This window comes from Phacochoerus africanus, chromosome 12 (assembly GCF_016906955.1).
Source record: "Phacochoerus africanus isolate WHEZ1 chromosome 12, ROS_Pafr_v1, whole genome shotgun sequence".
Taxonomy (NCBI): Eukaryota; Metazoa; Chordata; class Mammalia; order Artiodactyla; family Suidae; genus Phacochoerus; species Phacochoerus africanus.
This window is the reverse complement of record NC_062555.1, coordinates 33,171,459-33,192,690: the sequence shown is the minus strand read 5'-3', so window position 1 is coordinate 33,192,690 and position 21,232 is coordinate 33,171,459. Positions and strand designations below refer to the sequence as shown.

General features: G+C 45.6%; 1 protein-coding gene across 6 annotated transcripts in view; it reads left to right on the top strand.

Moving 5' to 3' along the window:
- DAPK1 (death associated protein kinase 1) overlaps positions 1-21,232 on the top strand; it is a 219,309-nt gene that overhangs the window by 139,881 nt on the left and 58,196 nt on the right. For all 6 annotated transcript variants that reach the window (XM_047755509.1, XM_047755504.1, XM_047755506.1 and 3 more), the window contains exons 4-12: positions 10,382-10,520; positions 12,805-12,934; positions 13,130-13,178; positions 13,265-13,291; positions 14,065-14,217; positions 14,876-14,921; positions 15,890-15,979; positions 17,527-17,619; positions 20,508-20,627. In XM_047755509.1, the coding sequence (XP_047611465.1) occupies positions 10,382-10,520; positions 12,805-12,934; positions 13,130-13,178; positions 13,265-13,291; positions 14,065-14,217; positions 14,876-14,921; positions 15,890-15,979; positions 17,527-17,619; positions 20,508-20,627 (847 nt within the window). The remainder of the gene's footprint in view (positions 1-10,381; positions 10,521-12,804; positions 12,935-13,129; positions 13,179-13,264; positions 13,292-14,064; positions 14,218-14,875; positions 14,922-15,889; positions 15,980-17,526; positions 17,620-20,507; positions 20,628-21,232) is intronic.

Here is a 21,232-nt window from a genome sequence, read left to right as displayed (position 1 = left end):
GGGCTATGTTGCCAGAGCTAGGTTTCAGGTCTCCATAAGGAGAACTTTCTATCTAGAGTTGTCCACAACTCTAGAACAGCATCTTTCGCTGAGGGCTGTGCCCAGGACGCTGCTATCAGCTGTGTGCTGGCGAATGTGTAACGACCTGCTCTCCAGGCAAGAGGAGCCCCGCCGTTAATGTTTGTTGTCTCTTTCTTTGGTACGAATCACACACGTACAAACCACAGCCAATTTCCAGTACTGACATGATGTCACTAAAAGCGAGGTTGGGAAGAGGTGCACATAACCAGCTCTCAGAGCTCCAGTTTACCGCTGTGATGGGTTTTGGAAATCAATGCTATATGCTACTGCCATCAGGTAGCTCCCGATGCTGAGGGCTGCAGGGGCATGGGAGGAACAGTAGCGCCAGAAACACCTTGGACATTCCATCTGCCTCTCTGGGCTCACAGGCAGCCATCGTTAGTATCTGCAAGCGTATTAAGAGGTAGTAGTGTGCCCTGCATTGCACAGCTGCTAAATGCCACCTGCCATTGCATTGCCTCCCATTTGGTTTAGAAAATGTCGATTTCCACAAAGAGTGGTAAGTTGGACCACATCCAAATTTAGAAAAGAGGGGCGTTCCTGTTGTGGCTCAGTGGTTAACAAATCCGGCTAGGAACCATGAGGTTGTGGGTTTCTAGCCTGGGAACCTCCATGTGCCATGGGTGCGGCCCTAGAAAAGACAAAAAAAAACCTCAAAAACAAATTTAGAAAAGAAAATATCACTTTAAGGAGTTCCCGCCATGGCTCAGCAGGAACAAACCCGACTAGTATCCATGAGGACGCAGGTTCGATCCCTGGCCTCGCTCACTGGGTTAAGGATCTGGCATCGCAGTGAGCTGTGGTGTAGGTCGCAGATGTAGCTCAGATCCTGCATTGCTGTGGCTGTGGCTGTGGCTGTGGCGTAGGCTGGCAGCTCCACCTCTAGCCTGGGAACTTCCATGTGCTGCCAGTGTGGCCCTAAAAAGAAAGAGAGAAAGAAGAAAATATCACTTTACTCGAAGTTAAAAGGTAAACGACAGATTGCAAGAAAACATTTGGAATCTTAAGAGATTTGGGGCTCTGGTATGAAGAGGCTGCAAGAAACACCCATCAATCAATTAAAATTAAAAACAAAGACAGTCCACTGGAAAAATGGGCAAAAAGTATGGACAGTGTATACTCACTCATATTCAAAAGGCAGATAAACATGATCAAAAATGATTAGTCTTTCAATATGAAAGAGTATCAATCTCACTACTAAGCAGGGAAATGTGAGATAAAACATTTATTTCACCTATCAAATTGTCCCAGAGCCATAATACCAAGCAAATGAGGCCACAACACCACAGCACATTCACCCGTGAACTGGAAGAATAGAAGTTGATATTAAAAATTGACAATAGTTCATGCCCCAGAAATTTCAAATTGGACATCAGCTGTGTGTCTTACAGCCCAGGAAAACCCTCACTTTTTCAGAGGAGGCAGGTACACAAAAAGATTATCACCTTGAAGTTCCCTTCGTGGCTCAGTGGAAAGAAATCTGACTGGCATCCATTAGGATGCAGGTTTGATCCCTGGCCTTGCTCAGTGGGTCGAGGATCCGGCATTGCGGTGAGCTGAGGTTTAGGTCTCAGTTGCAACTCGGATCTGGCATTGTTGTGGCTGTGGTGTAGGCTGGTAACTGCAGCTCCAATTTGACTGCTAGCCTGGGAACCTCCATATGCTACAGGTGCAGCTCTGAACAGCAAATAATAATAATAATAATAAAGTAACTTAACCAACCTGAGGTCAGTTTTCAGATTGAAACCCAGAATCCCTGCCTCCAATGCTTTTTAACTTGAGCCATAGTCTTGCTTTAGGGAGTTCACACTGGAAACCTTCAGAAGTCTTTCCCCTGCTTTTTTCGTAACCTCCCTGGGTGAAATCAAAGATCACTTCACTTCCCCCATGAATTTTGTGTGCCAAGCATTCTTTTCCTTGGGAATCCCCAGATCTCCTTTTAAGTTGTTGCTTGAATTTGAAGGGAAAACAGACAGAAGCTCTGTTTGCAGATTCAGCTTGCATTTTGGGTGCCAGAGGCAGGGCTAATTCAAGAGGAGGTGTCAAAGTTAGGAATTCCTTTGATATTATTTGTGTGATTTGAGGCCACAGTGTACAACCAAAAAATGGTGTTCTCAACCTCCTAATCTAATTTCCACCTCAAAGTCACGCCTGTTTCACAGATGCAAAGAGGAAGTATCTTACTGCTTTTTTCTTTTGGATTCCCCAGCTTCCCTTTTGCATTCAGCAAAGTCCTCAATTACCCAGGGAATTTAAATTAGAAAGGGAGAGGTCAGAATGTGAAAACCCTTCAGGACTTCCCCCAGATTGGAGTTCCCATTGTGGGGCAGCAGAAAGGAATCCAACAAGTAACCATGAGGTTGAGCGTTTGATCCCTGGCCTTGCTCAGTGGGTTAAGGATCTGGTGTTGCCATGAGCTGTGGGGTAGGTCCAGTGGCTCGGATCCTGCATTGCTATGGCTGTGGTGTAGGCTGGCAACTACAACTTCAATTGGACCCCTAGCCTGGGAACTTCTTATGCCTTGGGAGCAGCCCTAAAAAGCAAAAATATAAAATAAAATAAAAGACTTCCTCCAGATTATCAGGGAAGAACATTCAACACTTGATGATGACAGTGGAGCACTGAGTGTTCCTGTTATTTTGTTTTCATATTTATTTATTTATTTAGTCTTTTTAGGGCCACGCCTGTGGCATATGGAAGTTCCCAGGCTAGAGATCTAATTGGGCTACAGCTGCTGGCCTACACCACAGCCACAGAAACACCAGATCCAAGCCATGTCTTCGACCTACACCACAGCTCATAGCAACACCAGATACTTAACCCACTGACTGAGGCCAGGGATCAAACGTGAAACCTGGTTCCTAGTCGGATTCGTTTCTGCTGCGCCATGATGGGAACTCCTTATTTTCATTGAAGTATAGTTTATTTACAGTGCTGTGTTCATTTTTGCTGTACAATGTAGTTGTTCCGTTATCCATACACACATCCACTCTTTTTCAGATTCTTTTCCCATATAGGTTATCACAGAATATTAATTTGGGGTTTATCTAGACACAGAACCGAGAAGGGTGTGTGGCTTGCTCTCATACCTTCACAGTCCATCAGGAGAGTTAGGTTTCAAAGAAGAATCATCTCGGGAATTCCCATCATGGCACAGCAGAAACAAATCCAACTAGGAACCATGAGGTTTCGAGTTCGATCCCTGGCCTCGCTCAGTGGGTTGGGGACCCGGCATTGCTGTGAGCTGCAGTGTGGGTTGCAGACGTGGCTCAGATCCTGTGTTGCTGTGGCTGTCGTGTAGGCCGGCAGCTGTAGCTCTGATTAGACCCCTAGCCTGGGAGTCTCCATATGCTGCAGGTGTGACCCTAAAAAGACAAAAACAAAAAGAGGAATCATCTCAAAATGTTGGAGAAGTTGTTTCAGAATGGGAGGGGTTATGCATTTTTACACACATTTTTTCTGATCTGAATTTTAAAGTTTTTTATAATATTGTAAGGCCTGAACCCTTCCTGCATAGGAGAATCTGAAAACAAGACTAACAGGAAACGCCAGCAGGTTCTAATTATCCTCCTTCTTGGTCGCCTCCTCTCCTTGTCCTGCGTTGCTTTAACTGTCCTGTAACATTTAGTTTGCAGCCTGTGAGCAGTTACTACCTGTTAGGGGTTGAATTATGTACCTCCCACACCCCACTGCCTGGAAAAAAATCACACCCTCTTTTTCTCTTATTATCTTCCATCATGTTCTATCACAAGTAATAGGATATAGTTCCCTGTGTGCTATAGCAGGATCTCATTGCTTATCCATTCTAAATGTAATAGTTTGCATCTACTAACCCCAAACTTCCACCCCCTCCATCTCACTCCCTCCCCCTCCCCCTCCCCCTCCCCCTTGGCAACCACAAGTCTGCTCTCCATGTCTGTGAGTCTGTTCCTGTTCTGTAGATAAGTTCATCTGTGCCATATTTTAGATTCTACATATAAGTGATATTATATGGTATTTGTATGATACGGTATTTCTCTTTCTGACTTCCTTCACTTAGTATGAGAATCTCTAGTTCTATTCGTGTTGCTGCAGATGGCATCATTTCATTCTTTTTTATGGCTGAGTAGTATTCCATTGTGTATATGTACCACATCTTCTTAATCCATTCATCTGTCGATGGACATTTAGGTTATTTCATTTCTTGGCTGTTGTGAATAGTGCTAAAATGAACATGTTTTCCTTTAAATTTAATTAAAAAAAAAAAAACATGGATTACATTTTTAGAAGTTCCCATCATGGCTCAGTGGAAACAAATCTGAGTAGTATCCATGAGGATGCAGGTTTGATCCCTGGCCTCTATCGGTGGGTTAAGGATCTGATGTTGCCGTGAGCTGTAGTGTAGGCCATAGACACTGCTCAGATCCCAAGCTACTGTAGCTATTACAGCAGCTGCACCTCCAATTTGACCCTGCCCTGGGAACTTCCATATGCTGTGGGAGTGGCCCTAAAAAGCAAAATAAATAAATAAGTAAAAAAAACCTGGATTGCACTTTTACTTCTGACTAAATAGACTTCTTTTTAGAGCAGATAGACTATGACCACAAAATCTCGATGGTTTCACCGAATAGTATTTATTTCTCACTCACTCAGAGTCCAGTGTGGATGTTACGTGTTCGGTGGCTCTCTTCCACACATTGGCTTAGGGATGCCTTTTCCTTCTACCCCATGTCTCTCCTGTCCCCCGCCTTCCTTGGGGTCCTCTGCTGGCTCATCTCTGTTCAGGTAGCCAAAGAGAAAGGGGGAGGGAGAGAGTGGAGGACCATATGAGATGTCTCGGGGGCTGGGCCTGAAAGTGGCATACATCGTTCTGGTCCACGTTGCACTGGCTAGAACTATCCCCGACTTAAGGGAGCTGGGAAGTGCAGATTAGCTGTGCACCAGGAGGAAAGGCCAGTGTGATGGGAGCACAGCTCTGCCACATTCGTACGTGGGCTCATGGAATCTTAAATTATTAGAGCTGGAGGGGATCTGATAGATGGGCTTCTCTAGGTGTGGGCCACCAACATCAGGATAGGGTTGTTAAAATGCAGATTCTGGGGCCCCACCTGCTGAGGCCGACCAGGACTTGAGTTCTAGGAAATGGCGTTTTTGCCAGATTCCCTCAATTATTATTTTTATTTTTTTAATTAATTTTTTTTTTTAGGGCCGCACCTCTGTGACATATGGAAGTTCCCAGGCTAGAGGGTGCATTGGAGCTAAAGCTCCCCATCCATGCCACAGCCACAGCAACACCAGGTCCAAGCAGAGTCTTTGACATACACCACAGCTCACAGCAATTCTGGATCTTAACCCACTGGGCAAGGCCAGGGATCCTCATGGATACTAGTTGGGTTCCTAACCTGCTGAGCCACAATGGGAACTCCCAGTTTACCCTAATTCTTATTCTCTATACCAAGGTTAGACTCCCCATTTGTTCAACCTTCTCATTGTACAGAGAGCAAAGTTGAGGCCCAGAGAAGAGGCATGACTTCCATACTTTGCTTCCAACCATCTGAGGCCAGAGCTGGAATTAGGGGCCTGTGGACTGAGGCCCATCCAGTCCTCTTGCCACACTACCCCCCAGGGCTCTATGTCATAACCAGCCAGGACCCTGGCGGTGGACCCTGGCAGAGCATGCTTGGCCCCTGAATTGTAGCATTGGCCTCTGGTTCAGAAACCACATATTCTTCCCATTCTTCCTGTTCTTCCCACCAACAGGAAAATCTGGCCTGACACTAGAATTGCATCGTTTGCCTTGCGAACTATAGCCTCATCAGATGTAGTTAGCTTTTAGCCAGGAGTCCCCTGCAGTTTGGATTATGGTCCAGAATTGAATTCTTTTGCATCTTGGCCAATTCCTAGCAAGAGTCGGGGACCCTGAATAGTATTTTAATATAGAAATTGGAATCCTGGAGTTCCCATTGTGGCTCAGTGGTTAACAAATCCGACTAGGAACCATGAGGTTGAGGGTTCAATCCCTGGCCTCGATCAGTGGGTTAAGGATGGATCCAGTGTTGCCATGAGCTGTGGTGTAGGTCAAAGACGTGGCTCAGATCTGGTGTTGCTGTGGTTGTGGTGTAGCCTGGCACTTGCAGCTCGGATTAGACCCCTAGCCTGGGAACCTTCATATGCTGAGGGTGCCGCCCTAGAAAAGACCGGGGAAAAAAGAAAGAAAGAAAGAAATTGGAATCCTGTCATAAGGCATCGCCAGATCCTTAACCCACTGAGCGAGGCCAGGGATCGAACCCACAACCTCATGGTTCCTAGTTGGATTCGTTAACCACTGAGCCAAGATGAGAACTCCGAAAGTACTAAGGTTTTGACTGATCTCCTTATTGACATTATTCTGCTGTACAGCAACAACTTGATAAACATTTGAGTTCTGGTGCTGAGCATGTATGTGAAAGTCCTTGGGTAGAAAGAAACTTTCAAGTCACTTTCTACTTTCTGAGGTTTACAGGGGCCAGACAGGAGGTAAATTAAGAAATGATGCTTATCATGATGGCCAACCTTTGTGAAATTGCTTCATTTTAATAACTTTGGTTAATGACTAACAATTTTGTACTTGGAGGTTCATGGCTAAAACATCTGCCTTCTTGTATTGGTGTGAAGGATAAGGAGACTGTAGATGGGACTTTCGGGCCATCAGGAAACCAGTGACGGTGGGTCCAGGCCCTGTCTTAACCCTCCTACTGTCTAGCTGAAGAGTTTGGCTCCCAGCACAAGCAGTGGTGAGATGGATGATCTCATGGCTGGTGGGGGAACTTCCTGAGACGCCGGAGCACTTCTTCTTTCCAGCTCCCTCCTGGGAGAGCAGGTCCCTTTCACTCCTTTTTCTCTTGTTCTTCTTTCTTCTTTCTTATGTCCTATCTGGTTTGGAATGTTTTTCTTGTTCTATCACTACCTTGAGGTTTTTTTGTCAGTTTTTTGGGCAATTATTCTGTGTGAGTAGTTCCACATATTGTTGCATGTTCAATGTATTTGTAGGAGTAGATGAGACTTACGTCCTGCTACTCTGCCGTCTTAGACCTCCTTCCCCCAATAATGTTCATCTTCCCCCAATAATATGCTAATTTCATCATCATGGCCTGTAAGAGTCACAGATTGGAACTAACTAGTAGATAGATGCTTCAGAAACATAAATTCAAGGTTTTTCTTAACAACTGTGGTTTCAGGATGAAAATTCAACAGACTGTGAATCAAGTGTTGCCAAGTCATTGTGTTCCACTTACACCTATGTCACCAGGAACAGAACTTAAGTATTCAGATTTAAGCCTAGGAAACTCAACACTAATACTAATTTGGAGGATTATTGCTTTTGGCCAAGGGGCATTGTGATATGATGGACGTGAACAGTGTGGGATTTGAAAAGGGGCTGCAAGCAGGGTAGATGGGGAAAAGAGATCAGAGACAAAGCCTGCCTCCTTTCTCTCAGTTGCAATTAAGTACGGCCAGTTTGGGGTTTTTTTTTTTAATTTATATATATATTTTTTCTATTGTACAGCATGGTGACCCAGTTACATATACATGCATATATTCTATTTTCTCACGTTACTTGTTCCATCATAGGTGACTAGACAGAGTTCCCAGTGTTACACAGCAGGATCTCATTGCTAATCCATTCCAAAGGCAGTAGTTTGCATCCATTAACCCCAAGCTCCCAGTCCACCCCACTCCCTCCCCCTCCCCCTTGGCAACCACAAGTCTGTTCTCCAAGCCCATGATTTTCTTTTCTGTGGAAAGGTTCCTTTGTGCCATATATTAGATTCCAGATATAAGTGATATCATATGGTATTTGTCTTTCTGACTTCCTTCACTCAGGATGAGAGTCTCTAGTTCCATCCATGTTGCTGCAAATGGCATTATTTTGTTCTTTTTATGGCTGAGTAGTATTCCATTGTGTATATATACTACATCTTCCTAATCCAGTCATCTGTCAGTGGACATTTGGGTTAATTCCATGTCTTGGCTATTGTGACTAGAAGCACTGCCACTTTGCAGTCTGGTCCCTCACTCTGCGGGCTCCAGCATTGTTCCTTATTCTCACTTCTGTGGTTAGAAAGCACTGTTGGAATTGAGTTACTCAGGATGGGAAGACTGAATGGGGCATAGGTAGCATTTCCTTGTCCCCACTCTTGGAAACTCATGCAAGGGGTTGGAAGTGAGGCCAGGAATCTGCATATTTAAAACACCCCAAGCAACTCTGATGTGCGTGGACCCTGGGCCAGGCTACGAAAAATGCTGACATGGACTGTCAAGGGGCAGGATCTGAAACTTCTAAGACAGCTTTTTTGGTTGTTAGAGTTTCATCTCATGAGCACCAGTTTTCTTATTCTGGATGTGGATGTGGTAGGTATGTTTATGGAGCTGTCTTGCTGAAAGAAAGATAATGCATGCAGCGGTTATGTGCATAATTACAGTTAATTATTATGTTGGGACTGCATGGTTAAATTTGATAACGATTAACTTATAAAAACTCTTATTGAAAGTTCCCTGTGGAGTTCCCATCGTGACTCAGTGGTTAACGAATCTGCCTAGAAACCATGAGGTTTCAGGTTCATTCCCTGGCCTTACTCAGTGGGTCAAGGATCCGGCGTTGTCGTGAGCTGTGGTGTGGGTTGCAGACGCGGCTCGGATCCCGAGTTGCTGTGGCTGTGGTGTAGGCCGGTGGCTACAGCTCTGATTCGACCTCTAGCCTGGGAACCTCCATATGCCACGGGAGCAGCTCTAGAAATGGCAAAAAGACAAAAGACAAAAAAAAAGTTCCCTGTTATTTTCCATTAATCACTACCATGAATTTTGTAGGGGAGTTTGTTCATTCATCCACTTAGCTAAAAAGTTTCATGCTCTTGCTGTGCGCATGGCCCTGTGTGGGGAGGGGCCGGTGGCATGCACTGGGCCGGCAGGTGGGGGCTGACCACTGTCCTCTAGGCATTTACCATCTGGCTAGGGAGACAGGTTCAATAAATTCCCAAACAACCACAGGCATTGCAATTTTATGTGTTTATTCTTATTAAGATTTTTCTCAAATTCATTACCAAATGTGATTTTTATAGATAGAGAATTATTGCAATATATACAAATACAAAGCATACAAACAAAAAATCCTTATCAATCCATATGTTGTGATTTTGGGATTTAAAAAAATTGACTTGGGGAGTGCCCGTCATGGCTTAGCAGTTAACAAACCTGACTAGTATCCATGAGGCTGTAGGTTCGATCCCTGGCCCTGCTCAGTGGGTTAAGGATCTGGCATTGCCATGAGCTATGGTGTAGGTCATGGGTGCAGCTCTGATTCTGCGTTGCTGTGGCTGTGGTGTAGGCCAGCAGCTGCAGCTCCAAGTCAACCCCTAGCCCAGGAACTTCCATATGCCGCAAGTGTAGCCCTTGGGAAAAACAAATTGACTAACATACAGATTTTGAACTTTCCAGAAAATCTGTGATTGGGCTAGGAAGATACATTCTATAGATTCTGTACAAAGTTGGCTTGTACTTTTTTTTAATCAGTGAGTTAAGACCGCACCTTTATTTATTTATTTATTTATTGGCTTTAGTACTTTTTTTTAGGGCCGCACAACCCCTGATCCTTAACCTACTGAGCGAGGCCAGGGATTGAAGCCGCAACCTCATGGTTCCTAGTTGGATTCGTTTCCACTACCCCACAACGGGAACTCCAAAGACCTACCCTTTAAATATGTTTAAGATGCCTGAAAAATGCACTGACTTTTTTTTTTTTTTTTTTTTTGCTTTTTAGGGCAGCACTCGCGGCATATGGAGGTTCCCAGGTTAGGGGTTCAATCGGCTACAACCGCCAGCCTACGCCAGCCTACGCCACAGCCACAGCAACGCAGGATCCCAGCTGCATCTGCAACCCACACCCCAGCTCACAGAACCACCAGATCCTTAACCCACTGAGAGAGGCCAGGGATCAAACCCACAACCTCGTGGTTCCTATTCGGATTCGTTTCTGCTGCACCACGACAGGAACTCCAAAGATGCATTGACTTTATTTTTCTTCCCCTATCACATTTCTGCTCCCTCCGCTATTTGTGAACCCAACACATTAGGAAAGTCGTACCCAAGTGCTTTCTCGCACAAGGGTACCTGAATGCAGAATTCTCGTCCTGATGGGAAGCTTGGAGATTTCTGACTCCTCGCTTAGCATTTCAGCATGTCTTCATGCTCTTTTCTTGCCAGAAATAGGAGCAAATCATCTGTGAGAGAACAAGTCAACATGAGCCAGAACTGTCATCCATAACCTCTGCTTCCTGGTTTTCAGCGTTGCAGGTGGCGAGCTGTTTGACTTCTTAGCAGAAAAGGAATCTTTGACTGAAGAGGAAGCAACTGAATTTCTCAAACAAATTCTTAATGGTGTTTACTACCTGCACTCCCTTCAGATTGCCCACTTTGATCTTAAGGTACGTTGCTTGGAGGAAGCCAGATAAAAGCTTACCTGTGCCACGGCATTGGTTGTTTGCTAAGAAACAGTGATGCGTCTGAAAGAGGTCCATGTTTTTTTCGTAGGTGGGTTTAACAAATGGTATTATTGATATAAATCAGCAAGTGGGTAGTACTTGACTGCTATGGGAATTCCTAACCATTGTGTGGTTTAAAGGCTTACAATGAATGATTATAGGAGTTCCTGTTGTGGCTCAGTGGGTTAAGATCCAGACTAGTAATGAGGATGCCGGTTTGATCCCTGGCCTCGCTCAGTGGATTAAGGATCCGGGGTTGCCGTAAGCTGTGGTATAGGTTGTAGACTTGGCTCAGTCTGGTGTGGCTGTGGCTGTGGCTGGCACCTGTAACCTGATTCGACTCCTAGCCTGGGAACTTCCATATACCTACGGCCCTTAAAAAAAAAAAAAAAAATTAATGATTATAGTAGAGAACCCTTGGGGAAGAATCGAGAGGTCTCACCACCCATCTCTTTAAGCAAGGGAGCTGCTCTTAGTTATGGGGTATTTTCTGCCATCCCCTGTGGTTGAACGGCATTTAAGACGGAAGATGTCTTGATTTCTTCTCTGCCTCGTGATGCAGAAGCTTATGGGCCTGACTCAGTCTCTGGAAATCAATCAAGCCACACTTTGAGACTGACTAATTAGGGTCTTTGCCTGGCTGCAAGCAAGGCGTTATTAGAAATAAAAAGGCACATTAGGAGTTCCCCGGTGGCCAAGTGGTTAAGGATCTGGCATCGTTACTGTTGTGGCTCAGGTTTGATCTCTAGTAGCGGGCATCACCAAGACAACAACAAAAAAGGCACGTTATGCACCCATCCATCACAGTTTTGGATTCTTTCGGAGGGGAGGACGTATGTATGAGCATCAGAAGGGACAATGTAAGATTCTGGGTACCCCTCCACGGCAGTAAATAGATTATCACAAAGCAGCATGTGGCTTATTGCCAGGCAAGTGATTCAGATCATTGGAGCTAGGAGAAGACGTAAGAGAAGGGAAGATTACCTCCACTGGTATTTACTGCAGCAGAGCTGTCAAGACCCCGTTGGGATCCCCCAGTACTCACTAGCACAGCCCAAGGCCTGCTGCTGGGAGCTGGAAATAACATACCAAAGAGTAAATGCCCACTGAAGCAGCTCTTAGCAGTGGAGGCTGGGGGGATGCTGAATAAGTACCCCATTCCTTTGTGCTTCAGTTGGAAAATTCTGAGGGCTCTCCTTTGTCCCCAGATCCTCCTACGGATTGCACTCCAGTCATCCCTCCTCTCCCGCCTCGATAAGAGGGGACTTTCCTGGAGTCCTTGCCCCTGAGCCTCTTGCACCCAAATCCCTAAACCAAAGCATTTATTTTTCCTGGTTCTCTTGCAACTACTCTCTTATCCCTATTTTTTTGTTTTGTTTTGTTTTTTGTTTTTTGTTTTTTTAGGGCCCCCCCCCAGCACATGGAGATTCCCAGGCTAGGGGTCAGATTGGAGCTGAAGCTGCCAGCCTACACCACAGCCACAGCAATGCGGGATCCGAGCCACATCTGCAACCTCCACCACAAGTCACAGCAACACAGGATCCTTAACCCACTGAGCAAGGCCAGGGGTCGAACCCACGTCCTCATGAATACTAGTTGGGTTCGTTAACCACTGAACCACAACGGGAACTCTTCTTATCCCTATTTTTTGGTTGATTTTTCAGGGGAGAAGAACTGCTCTGCCATCTTGTTCTCAGCATAACATATCATAGGTTATTTTTTCAATTGGAGAAAAATGAGTATAACATAGAATTTACTGTTTTAACCATTTTTAAGTATGCAGTTCAGTGGCATTAAGTATAGTCACACCGCTTTTGCAGCCATCTGCAACCATCACCACCGTCTATTTCTAGAACCTATTGCTCTTCCCAAACTGAAACTATGTATCCATAAACACTAAATGCCCGACCCTCCTACCCCCAGCTGCTGGCATCCACGATTCTACTTTCTGTCTCTATGGTGTGCCTATTCTAAGGACTTCATATAAATGGAATCATACAGTGTTTCTCCCTTTGTGACTAGCTTATTTCATGTCGCATAATGTCTTCAGGGTTCATTCATATCGTGGCACGTGTCAGAATTTACTTTCTTTCTCAGGCTGAGTAATATTCCATTGAATGGATAGACCATGTTTTGTTCACCTATTTGCCTGATGGAGCTCTTGTCATTTCCACCTTTTGGTTATTGCCATAAACACTGCTCCACTCTTTCTCCTTTTTTTTTAAAGCCTGAAAACATAATGCTTTTGGATAGAAATGTTCCCAAACCACGAATCAAGATCATTGACTTTGGGTTGGCCCATAAAATTGACTTCGGAAATGAATTCAAAAACATATTTGGGACACCGGAGTTTGTTGGTAAGTTGTTTTTTGTTTTTCGTTTTATGATTTTTTTTTCTCCTGTGGTCATTCACATCTCATAAATATTATGCTGGTAAAATTTCCCCTGCTGCAGCACCATTTCCCTGGAACATATTTCTGGTGGATTCATGAAGATTGGAATCTGTCTGTTCATTTCCTTCCAAAACTAAATGTGTGTTTGTTTCCTCTTAGCTCCTGAGATAGTCAACTATGAACCTCTTGGTCTTGAGGCAGATATGTGGTAAGGAGCATGCCCTTGATTTTGTTATCTTGTTGATTTATTTTACTATTCTTCTGACACTCGTTTTCTCTTTGTTTTGTGCCTAGGAGTATTGGGGTAATAACCTATATTCTGTAAGTACCCAAATCCACAACTCGTGTTCTTTCCCCTTTTTTTTTTTTTTTGAGACCATATGTTTTATTGACCAGTCTGTGTGTCATCTTGATCCCTCCAGCTTATGCATGCTTTTTATGTAAACATATTCATTTTACGCCCCCAGGACATGTTTCATTTATACTAATTAAACATTTTCTCTTAATTTGAAATGAGTCACCAGGAACTGCAGCATAATCACAGAAAGAAAGCATGGCTGTCCATCACTGTCAAGAAAATCGGAAAGGACTTTTTTTTAAACTACTAAACACTGTTCTAAATTAACTTAAGTGTGTCCTTTGCATTAAGCTGAAGCTTTGGTGCATGATGATTAAATGCCTTATAAAATGTAATTGAATTCTAAAGTGACTGCTCAAGCACCAGATTATAGTGTTATTACTCACTCCCTTTAGTAGATATTATAGGAACAGGAGTTCCCCTTGTGGCTCCATGGGTTACGTACTTGGAATAGTGTCCATGAAGATGCGGGTTTGATCCCTGGCCTTGCTCAGTGGGTTAAGGATCTGGTGTTGCTACAAGCTTCAGTGTAGTTCCCAGGTGCAGCTCAGATCCAGCATTGCTCTGGCTGTGGTGCAGGCCGGCAGCTGCAGCTCTGATTTGAACCCTAGCCTGGGAACTTCCTTATGCTGCAGGTATGGCCCTAAAAAGAAAAATAAAGAAGAAGACATTCTAGGAACAGAATGCCTAGACACAGACAGACTTACTCATGTTCTGTGCCCCACTTTATTAACAGCCTGAGTGGGGCCTCCCCATTTCTCGGAGACACTAAGCAGGAAACCTTAGCAAATGTATCTGCGGTCAACTATGAATTTGAGGAGGAATACTTCAGTAATACCAGTGCCCTAGCCAAAGATTTCATAAGAAGACTCCTCGTCAAGGATCCAAAGTAAGTGTCCCTTATTCCTGACAGGTGCCCAGCCATGGCCCCAGCTAGAGGAGGGTGAGTGCCTGTCCTGTGCACTCGGGCCACGTTTCTGCAACCCTGGGTGTTTCCTTCTGGCGAAAAGAAGCATGCCTCAGAGTTCCCGTCATGGCGCAGTGGTTAACCAGTCCGACTAGGAACCATGGGGTTGTGGGTTCGATTCCTGGCCTCGCTCAGTGGGTTAGGGACCAGGCGTTGCTATGAGCTGTGGTGTAGGTCACAGACGCGGCTCGGATCCCGCATTGAAGGGGCTGTGGCATAGGCCGGTGGCTACAGCTCCAATTCAACCCCTAGCCTGGGAACTTCCATATGCCACGGGAGCGGCCCTAGAAAAGACAAAAAGACCGAAGGAAGAAAAAAAAAAAAAAGAAGAAGAAGCATGCTATTCGAAATACTTCAGAGAATGCCGGCAGGGCCCTTTGTACCTGCTCGGTCAGTCCCTTTGAGCTCAGTGAAATAATCATACAAAGACATACATTGCTTTAGGCTTTCTTCCGTGAAGCAGGCCCCAAACTGCATTTTCTACAGCATCTGCTTAATAGGCCCAGCCTGTGTGGAAACAACCTTAGCATTTGCCTCTATGGTCACTGCATTTTTTTTTTCTTTCCCCTCCCCCACCAAGGAAGAGAATGACAATTCAAGATAGTTTGCAGCACCCCTGGATCAAGGTAAGTGGCATGTTGTGACTTGTTTGGGGATGAGAGGGAGTCCTGGGAGTTTGTTTGTCCTGGGGGGTGATCCCTAGGCCCTGTGGGTTCTGACCCACCTCACATTGGGGGTATTGTATTTGCTGTCGGTGCTGATAGCGGAGAGAATCCTTGTGCTGATGGAGGCAGAGAGGAGTGAGCGGCCACAGTGTAGGATTTTGATGAGGAACTGAAGAGCCAGTCCACTCAGCAGTCTTGAGTCTGACTGTGGGATATTGGCCCAAACAATATTTTAATTTTGGAGTTCCCTGGCGGCTCAGAGATTAAGGATCCAGCACTCTCACTGAAGTGGCTCTGGCCACAGTTGTGGCGTGGGTGTGACCCCTTGGCCTGGGAGCTTCCATATGCCATGGGCACAGCCAGAAAAACAAAACCAAGCCAAAAAGCCATAGTATTTTGTTGTTATTTTTTGAATGAACTTCTAGAATTTAATTTTCATATCAAATCTGGATTTCCAACTTCTCTTGAAAAATCTAAAGATCTATCAACACTGAGCTCTCATTGGGCACTGGAAACTCAGCGTAGCTGCCTTTGTGCCAGGCCAGCAGCTGCCCCTGACATACATACACCCTTACATTACCTGCCTGGTGCCCTGGGTGACATTTTGGATTAAAGAACTAAAGTTGCGGACTTCTCATCGTGGCTCAGCGGAAATGAATCTGACTAGTATCCATGAGGATGCAGGTTTGATCCCTGGCCTCCCTCAGTGGGTTAAGGATCTGGCATTATCGTGAGCTGTGGCTTGGATGCCACGTTACTGTGGCTGTGGTATAGGCCTGCAACTGTAGCTCTGATTCAACCCCTAGCCCAGAAATTCCATATGCCTCAGTTTCGACCCTAAAAAGCAAAAAAAAAAAAAGGAAAACCCAAAGTTGTAACATTTCTGTCATTTGACAATTCTAATCATTTCTCTTGGATTTTCATTTTAGCCTAAAGATACCCAACAAGCCCTCAGTAGAAAAGCATCGGCAGTAAACATGGAAAAATTCAAGAAGTTCGCAGCCAGGAAGAAATGGAAAGTAAGATTGTTTGCTTCTGTTTCCTCTGCGGCTCTCCCTCTGCTCAGGGCTCACCTCTTCTGAAACAGGCATCCTTCTTTTAAAAATTCACTCTGGGAGTGTCCATCGTGGCGCAGAGGAAACGAACCGACTAGGAGCCATGAGGTTTCGGGTTCGATCCCTGGCCTTGCTCAGTGGGTTAAGGATCCATTGTTGCCGTGAGCTGTGGTGTAGGTTGCAGATGCGGCTCGGATCCCTCGTTGCTATGGCTGTGGCATAGGCCGATGGCTACAGCTCCAACTCGACCCCTAGCCTGGGAACCTCCATATGCCGCAGGAGCGGCCCAAGAAAATGGCAAAAAGGCGCAAAAAAAAAAAAGAGGAAGAAGAAGGAGACAGGATGGCTTCCTGGGCACAGCATCATATCAAGCCCAGAAGAAGCAATACTTGTTATGGTTCCTTATCAGTGGGCCAGAAGTGTACCTCATCGTCATACTCAGCAAATTGGGGATGCTTTGATAGCGATAAAGAGGACCCCAGCAGTGGGTTACTCAGTACTTAACTCTTGGAATTCCTGCTGTGGCTCAGCGACCTCTAGCCTGGGTACCTCTGTATGCCCCCGGGTGTGGCCTTAAAAAAAGATCGAAAAAACACAACAACAAACCTGACTCTTAAGTCACAGGGAAGCCCTTGAAATGAGGTTGAGGGAGTTCTATCGTGGTTCAGTGGTTAACGAACCCGACTAGGATCCATGAGGATGTGGGTTCGCTCAGTGGGTTAAGGAGCCGGCATTGTCGTGAGCTGTGGTGTAGGTCGCAGATGTGACTCGGATCCTGCGTGGCTGTGGCTGTGGTGTAGACTAGCAGCTGCAGCTCCAATTCGACCCCTAGCCTGGGAACCTCCATATGCCGCAGGTATGGCCCTAAAAAGCAAAAAAAAAAAAAAAAAAGAAGTAGAACAGGTAGAGTGAATCACTGTAAGTGTCTCTCTCTCTCCCTCTCTTTCACCCACACACATGTTCTTTACCTGTTGCTTTGGCCTTTGAGAGTAAATGCAGAGGCATTTGCCCTCTAGGCTAAGGAGTCTTCTATCTGCTCCTCTCCAACAGCTGTATGAGTTTTGATAGTTGCACTGTCTACCATTGCTGGCTTCCCTGGGCACCAGGGGCACAGGGCATGACCCTTGCACCCCGTGCTTCTCTGAGGGGGCATGCGAGGGGTGTGCTGGAGGGAGATACCGTTCCTCTTAGAGGAGGGAGCAGGATATGGACAAAGAAGGAACACGGGGCATCCTGTTCTATAGTTTCATAGCAAAATGTGACAGGAGAATGGCTCTCTGTCTTGTCTTGCTTTTTCATAAGACCTTTAGAAATTGTTTCAGCGAATATGATCTAACCTGCTTGTTGGGATCGCCCACCCCTGGAGAAACACATGCTGTCAGCATGAATGCAATCCCAGAGACCTTGTCATTTGCACTAATTTGAGTATTGTTACATAAACCCTCTCGCCTCCTCACCTCTGCTTTTTTTTTTTTTTTTTCACTCTCTCTCTCTCTCTTCTTTTTTTTAAGCAATCTGTTCGCTTGATTTCACTGTGCCAAAGATTATCGAGGTCATTCTTGTCCAGAAGTAACATGAGCGTTGCCAGAAGCGATGATACTCTGGTAAGCAAACCTTTTCCCTGATGGCTTCTTCCTTAGCCCCGTGTATTTACAATGTTTCAGTTGTTTGATTTGTTCAGCAACCCAGAAAACCTGAAGTGGCGGAAATAGGCCTGTTCTTTCTCCTTTCAAGGTGGGGGAGTTAGGGTGGTGGATTTGATGCTCTCTCTTGGTTTTTTGCTTGTTTTGTTTTTGTTTGCTTTTTATCCTTGTTCCTTTTTGTTTTGATTGACTATACCCACTACTTTTTTTTTTTTTTGAACTGGAAGAAACCATATAACATTATTTAATTCAACCCTTCTTTTCCCCCCCACCAAAGCCAAATATAAGTGATTTATTAAAAATTATCCAAATTCACTTGTCAGGATGATTTCCAGAATTTAAAAATCTCATTTAACACATCTGTCCTTCAACGATGGTATTTAAAATGTCATTCATAATTGCAAATTCTCAGTCTTATATACCCACTACTTCTTTTTTTTTTGCCTTTTTCTAGGGCCGCTCCTACGGCATATGGAGGTTTCCAGGCTAGGGGTTGAATTGGAGCTGCAGCCATCAGCCTACGCCACAGCCACAGCAATGTAGGATCCAAGCCAAGTCTGTGACCTACACCACAGCTCACAGCAATACCGGATCCTTAACCCACTGAGCAAGGCCAGGGATCGAACCTGCAACCTCATGGTTCCTAGTCGGATTTGTTCACCACTGAGCCACGCTGGGAACTCCCGTATACCCACTACTTTTTTTTTGTCTTTTTTTGCTATTTCTTGGGCCACTCCTACGGCATATGGAGGTTCCCAGGCTAGGGGTCTAATCGGAGCTGTGGCCGCCAGCCTACGCCAGAGCCACAGCAACGCGGGATCCGAGCTGCGTCTGCAACCTACACCACAGCTCACGGCAACGCTGGATCCTTAACCCACTGAGCAAGGGCAGGGACCGAACCCGCAACCTCATGGTTCCTAGTCAGATTCGTTAACCACTGCGCCACGACGGGAACTCCCCCACTACTTCTAACACTCCCACCCTCCCACCCTCCTCCAACCCCCGAAGCAGTTTGATGAGAGAGGCCAGCCAACAGAAGACACAAGAGCATATTCTAATTTGCATGAACTTAAAAGGAGAGCCCTCTATTCCCACTGACCTTGGAGACTCTTGGACTTTCGTAGCACACAGAGACAGACAACCCTTCTTCCAAACACACACATGTGTGCACACACACACCAAAAAATCAGGGGAAATGCAGTGGGGCTTTCTGCTGAGTTGGTGGTAGACCAGAAGGCTAAACCCCCTTGCTTTGTTAACGTTGTATTGACTTCCTAGGACCCTTGAGACCACAGTTTCCCCCCTTAAGCCAAACTGAAATCTAATCACAGATGAACTCTTCAGATATAACCAGCCTCATCTGAATTCAACAAGACTTTCCCCCACAGTCACACAACAGGGCTTTGTGAACCCTCGAGGTAAAGGGGAGTCCGAAAGCACAGAAAGGGTGGTTCTGTGGGAACCAGCCCGCTCCTGTAACTGAATAGTTGGTGTTCCCTGAGTGGAATGCGGAGATTCCAAGAGGGGGATCACGCAGCAGCAGACACTGGCTCCTTGTAATTCCCCGAAGTTAATAGTTTTACTCAGGTTCCGGGTCTAACCCTGTAGAGTGAAAAGAGATAGGAAATGGTCAAAAGAAAAAAAGAAGCGAGAGACAAGCACATTAGGAGGAGAAGGGAGTGGAACAGGAGGAAGCCTGGATTGGGGAATTGTTTGAGGGCGGCAGCAGAACCGGAACTAGATATAAACAATCTAAGTGAGGTGCTGAGAAGAATTAAGTCTTTTTAATGTTCGCTATGTTTTTTCTTTCTTCTGTTCTTTCTTTTTTCTTTTTCCGTTTTTAGGGCTGCACCTGTGGCATATGGAGGTTCCCAGGCTAAGGGTCGAATCAGAGCTGTCGCTGCTGGCCTACACCACAGCCACAGCAACACGGGATCTGAGCCGCATCTGCAACCTACACCACAGCTCATGGCAACGCCAGAACCTTAACCCACTGAGCGAGGCCAGGGATCGAACCCTTGTCCTCATGGATACGAGTTGGGTTTGTTAACCACTGAGCCATGATGGGAACTTCCCTAAATCTGACTCTTAAAATCTGTTTGCTCTCTGGGTTATAATATAAGCGACATTAAGACACAGGTATGGTGTTCCCATTGTGGCTCAGTGGTAACGAACCCGACTAGTATTCATGAGGATGTGGGTTCAACCCCTGTCCTCCTCAGTGAGTTTAGGATCTGGTGTTGCCATGAGCTGTGGTGTAGATCACAGACGTGGTTCAGATCTAGCGTTGCTGTGCCTGGGATATAGGCCAGCAACTTCAGCTCCATTTCAATCCCTGGCCTGAGAACTTCCATATGCCTCGGGTGCTGCCCTAAAAAAAAAGCAAAAAAAAAAAAAAACCCCAAAAACCACAGGTAGGAGTTCCCATTGTGGCTCAATGGGTTAAGAACCCAACTAGTATTCATGAGGATGCGGGTTCAATCCTGCATGTGTTTTGTGTGAGCTGTCCTATGGCGCTCAAATGGGGCTCATATCTGGCATTGCTGTGGCTGTGGTGCAGGCTGGCAGCTGTAGCTCTGATTCCACCCCTGGCCTGGGATTGTCTGTATGCTGCAGGTGCGGCCATAAAAAGCAAGAAAAAAAAAAGATACAGGTAAATAGCAGGTGGTGTTAGTTTCCAGCATAGAAGGGGCAATACTCTGCTTCTTGACAAAGTGGATTTGGGATTAAATGGTTTACTTTCCTGTAAATGCTCCTTTTTACAAAGGAGCCTTGATTTTTTTGATGTTGGTAAGAGGATCCTGGCCAGCAGTCTGACTCTTTCTTTCCTTTTCGATGTCTCTGTCAAGGACGAGGAAGACTCCTTTGTGATGAAAGCAATCATCCACGCCATCAACGATGACAACGTCCCCGGCCTGCAGCACCTCCTGGGCTCCTTGTCCAACTATGACGTGAATCAACCCAATAAGGTCTGGTGCTGTCTCGCCAGGGTGGTGGGGGGTAGGGCTCACGGTTGACCAAGTCCAAGGTGGAAAGATCCCCGTCTGCTTCCTCCTCCCCGCCTTCCTGTTGTAAACCCCATGTCATGGGAAAAAATCACTTCTTAGAGAATGAATTGAGTTAGAAATAAGGTCTTTTGCACTGAGGGCCTTTTTAATCATGCAAAGCCTTTCTCGTGCACCTGCATGCACCTCTAACCAGGAAATTTTAAATGTATTCATCCTACAGGTGACAATGTCACTTTTGATTGTGAATCCGAAAGAGGTTGAGGAGTTCCCGTTGTGGCTCATCGGGTTATGAACCTGACAAGTATCCAGGAGGATGTGGAATTGATCCCTGGCCCCCTCCGTGGGTTAAGGATCTGGTGTTGCCAAGAGCTGTGGTGTAGCTTGCATAGGCTGCTTGGATCCCACGTTGCTGTGGCTGTGACGTAGGCTGGCAGCTACAGCTCTGACCCCTAGCCTGGGAACTTCCATATGCTTCGGGTGTGGCCCTAAAAAGCAAAAACAAAACAAAACAAAACAAAACAACAACAAAAAAACCCCCACTAGAGGGAAGCCTGTTGTGTTCTGCT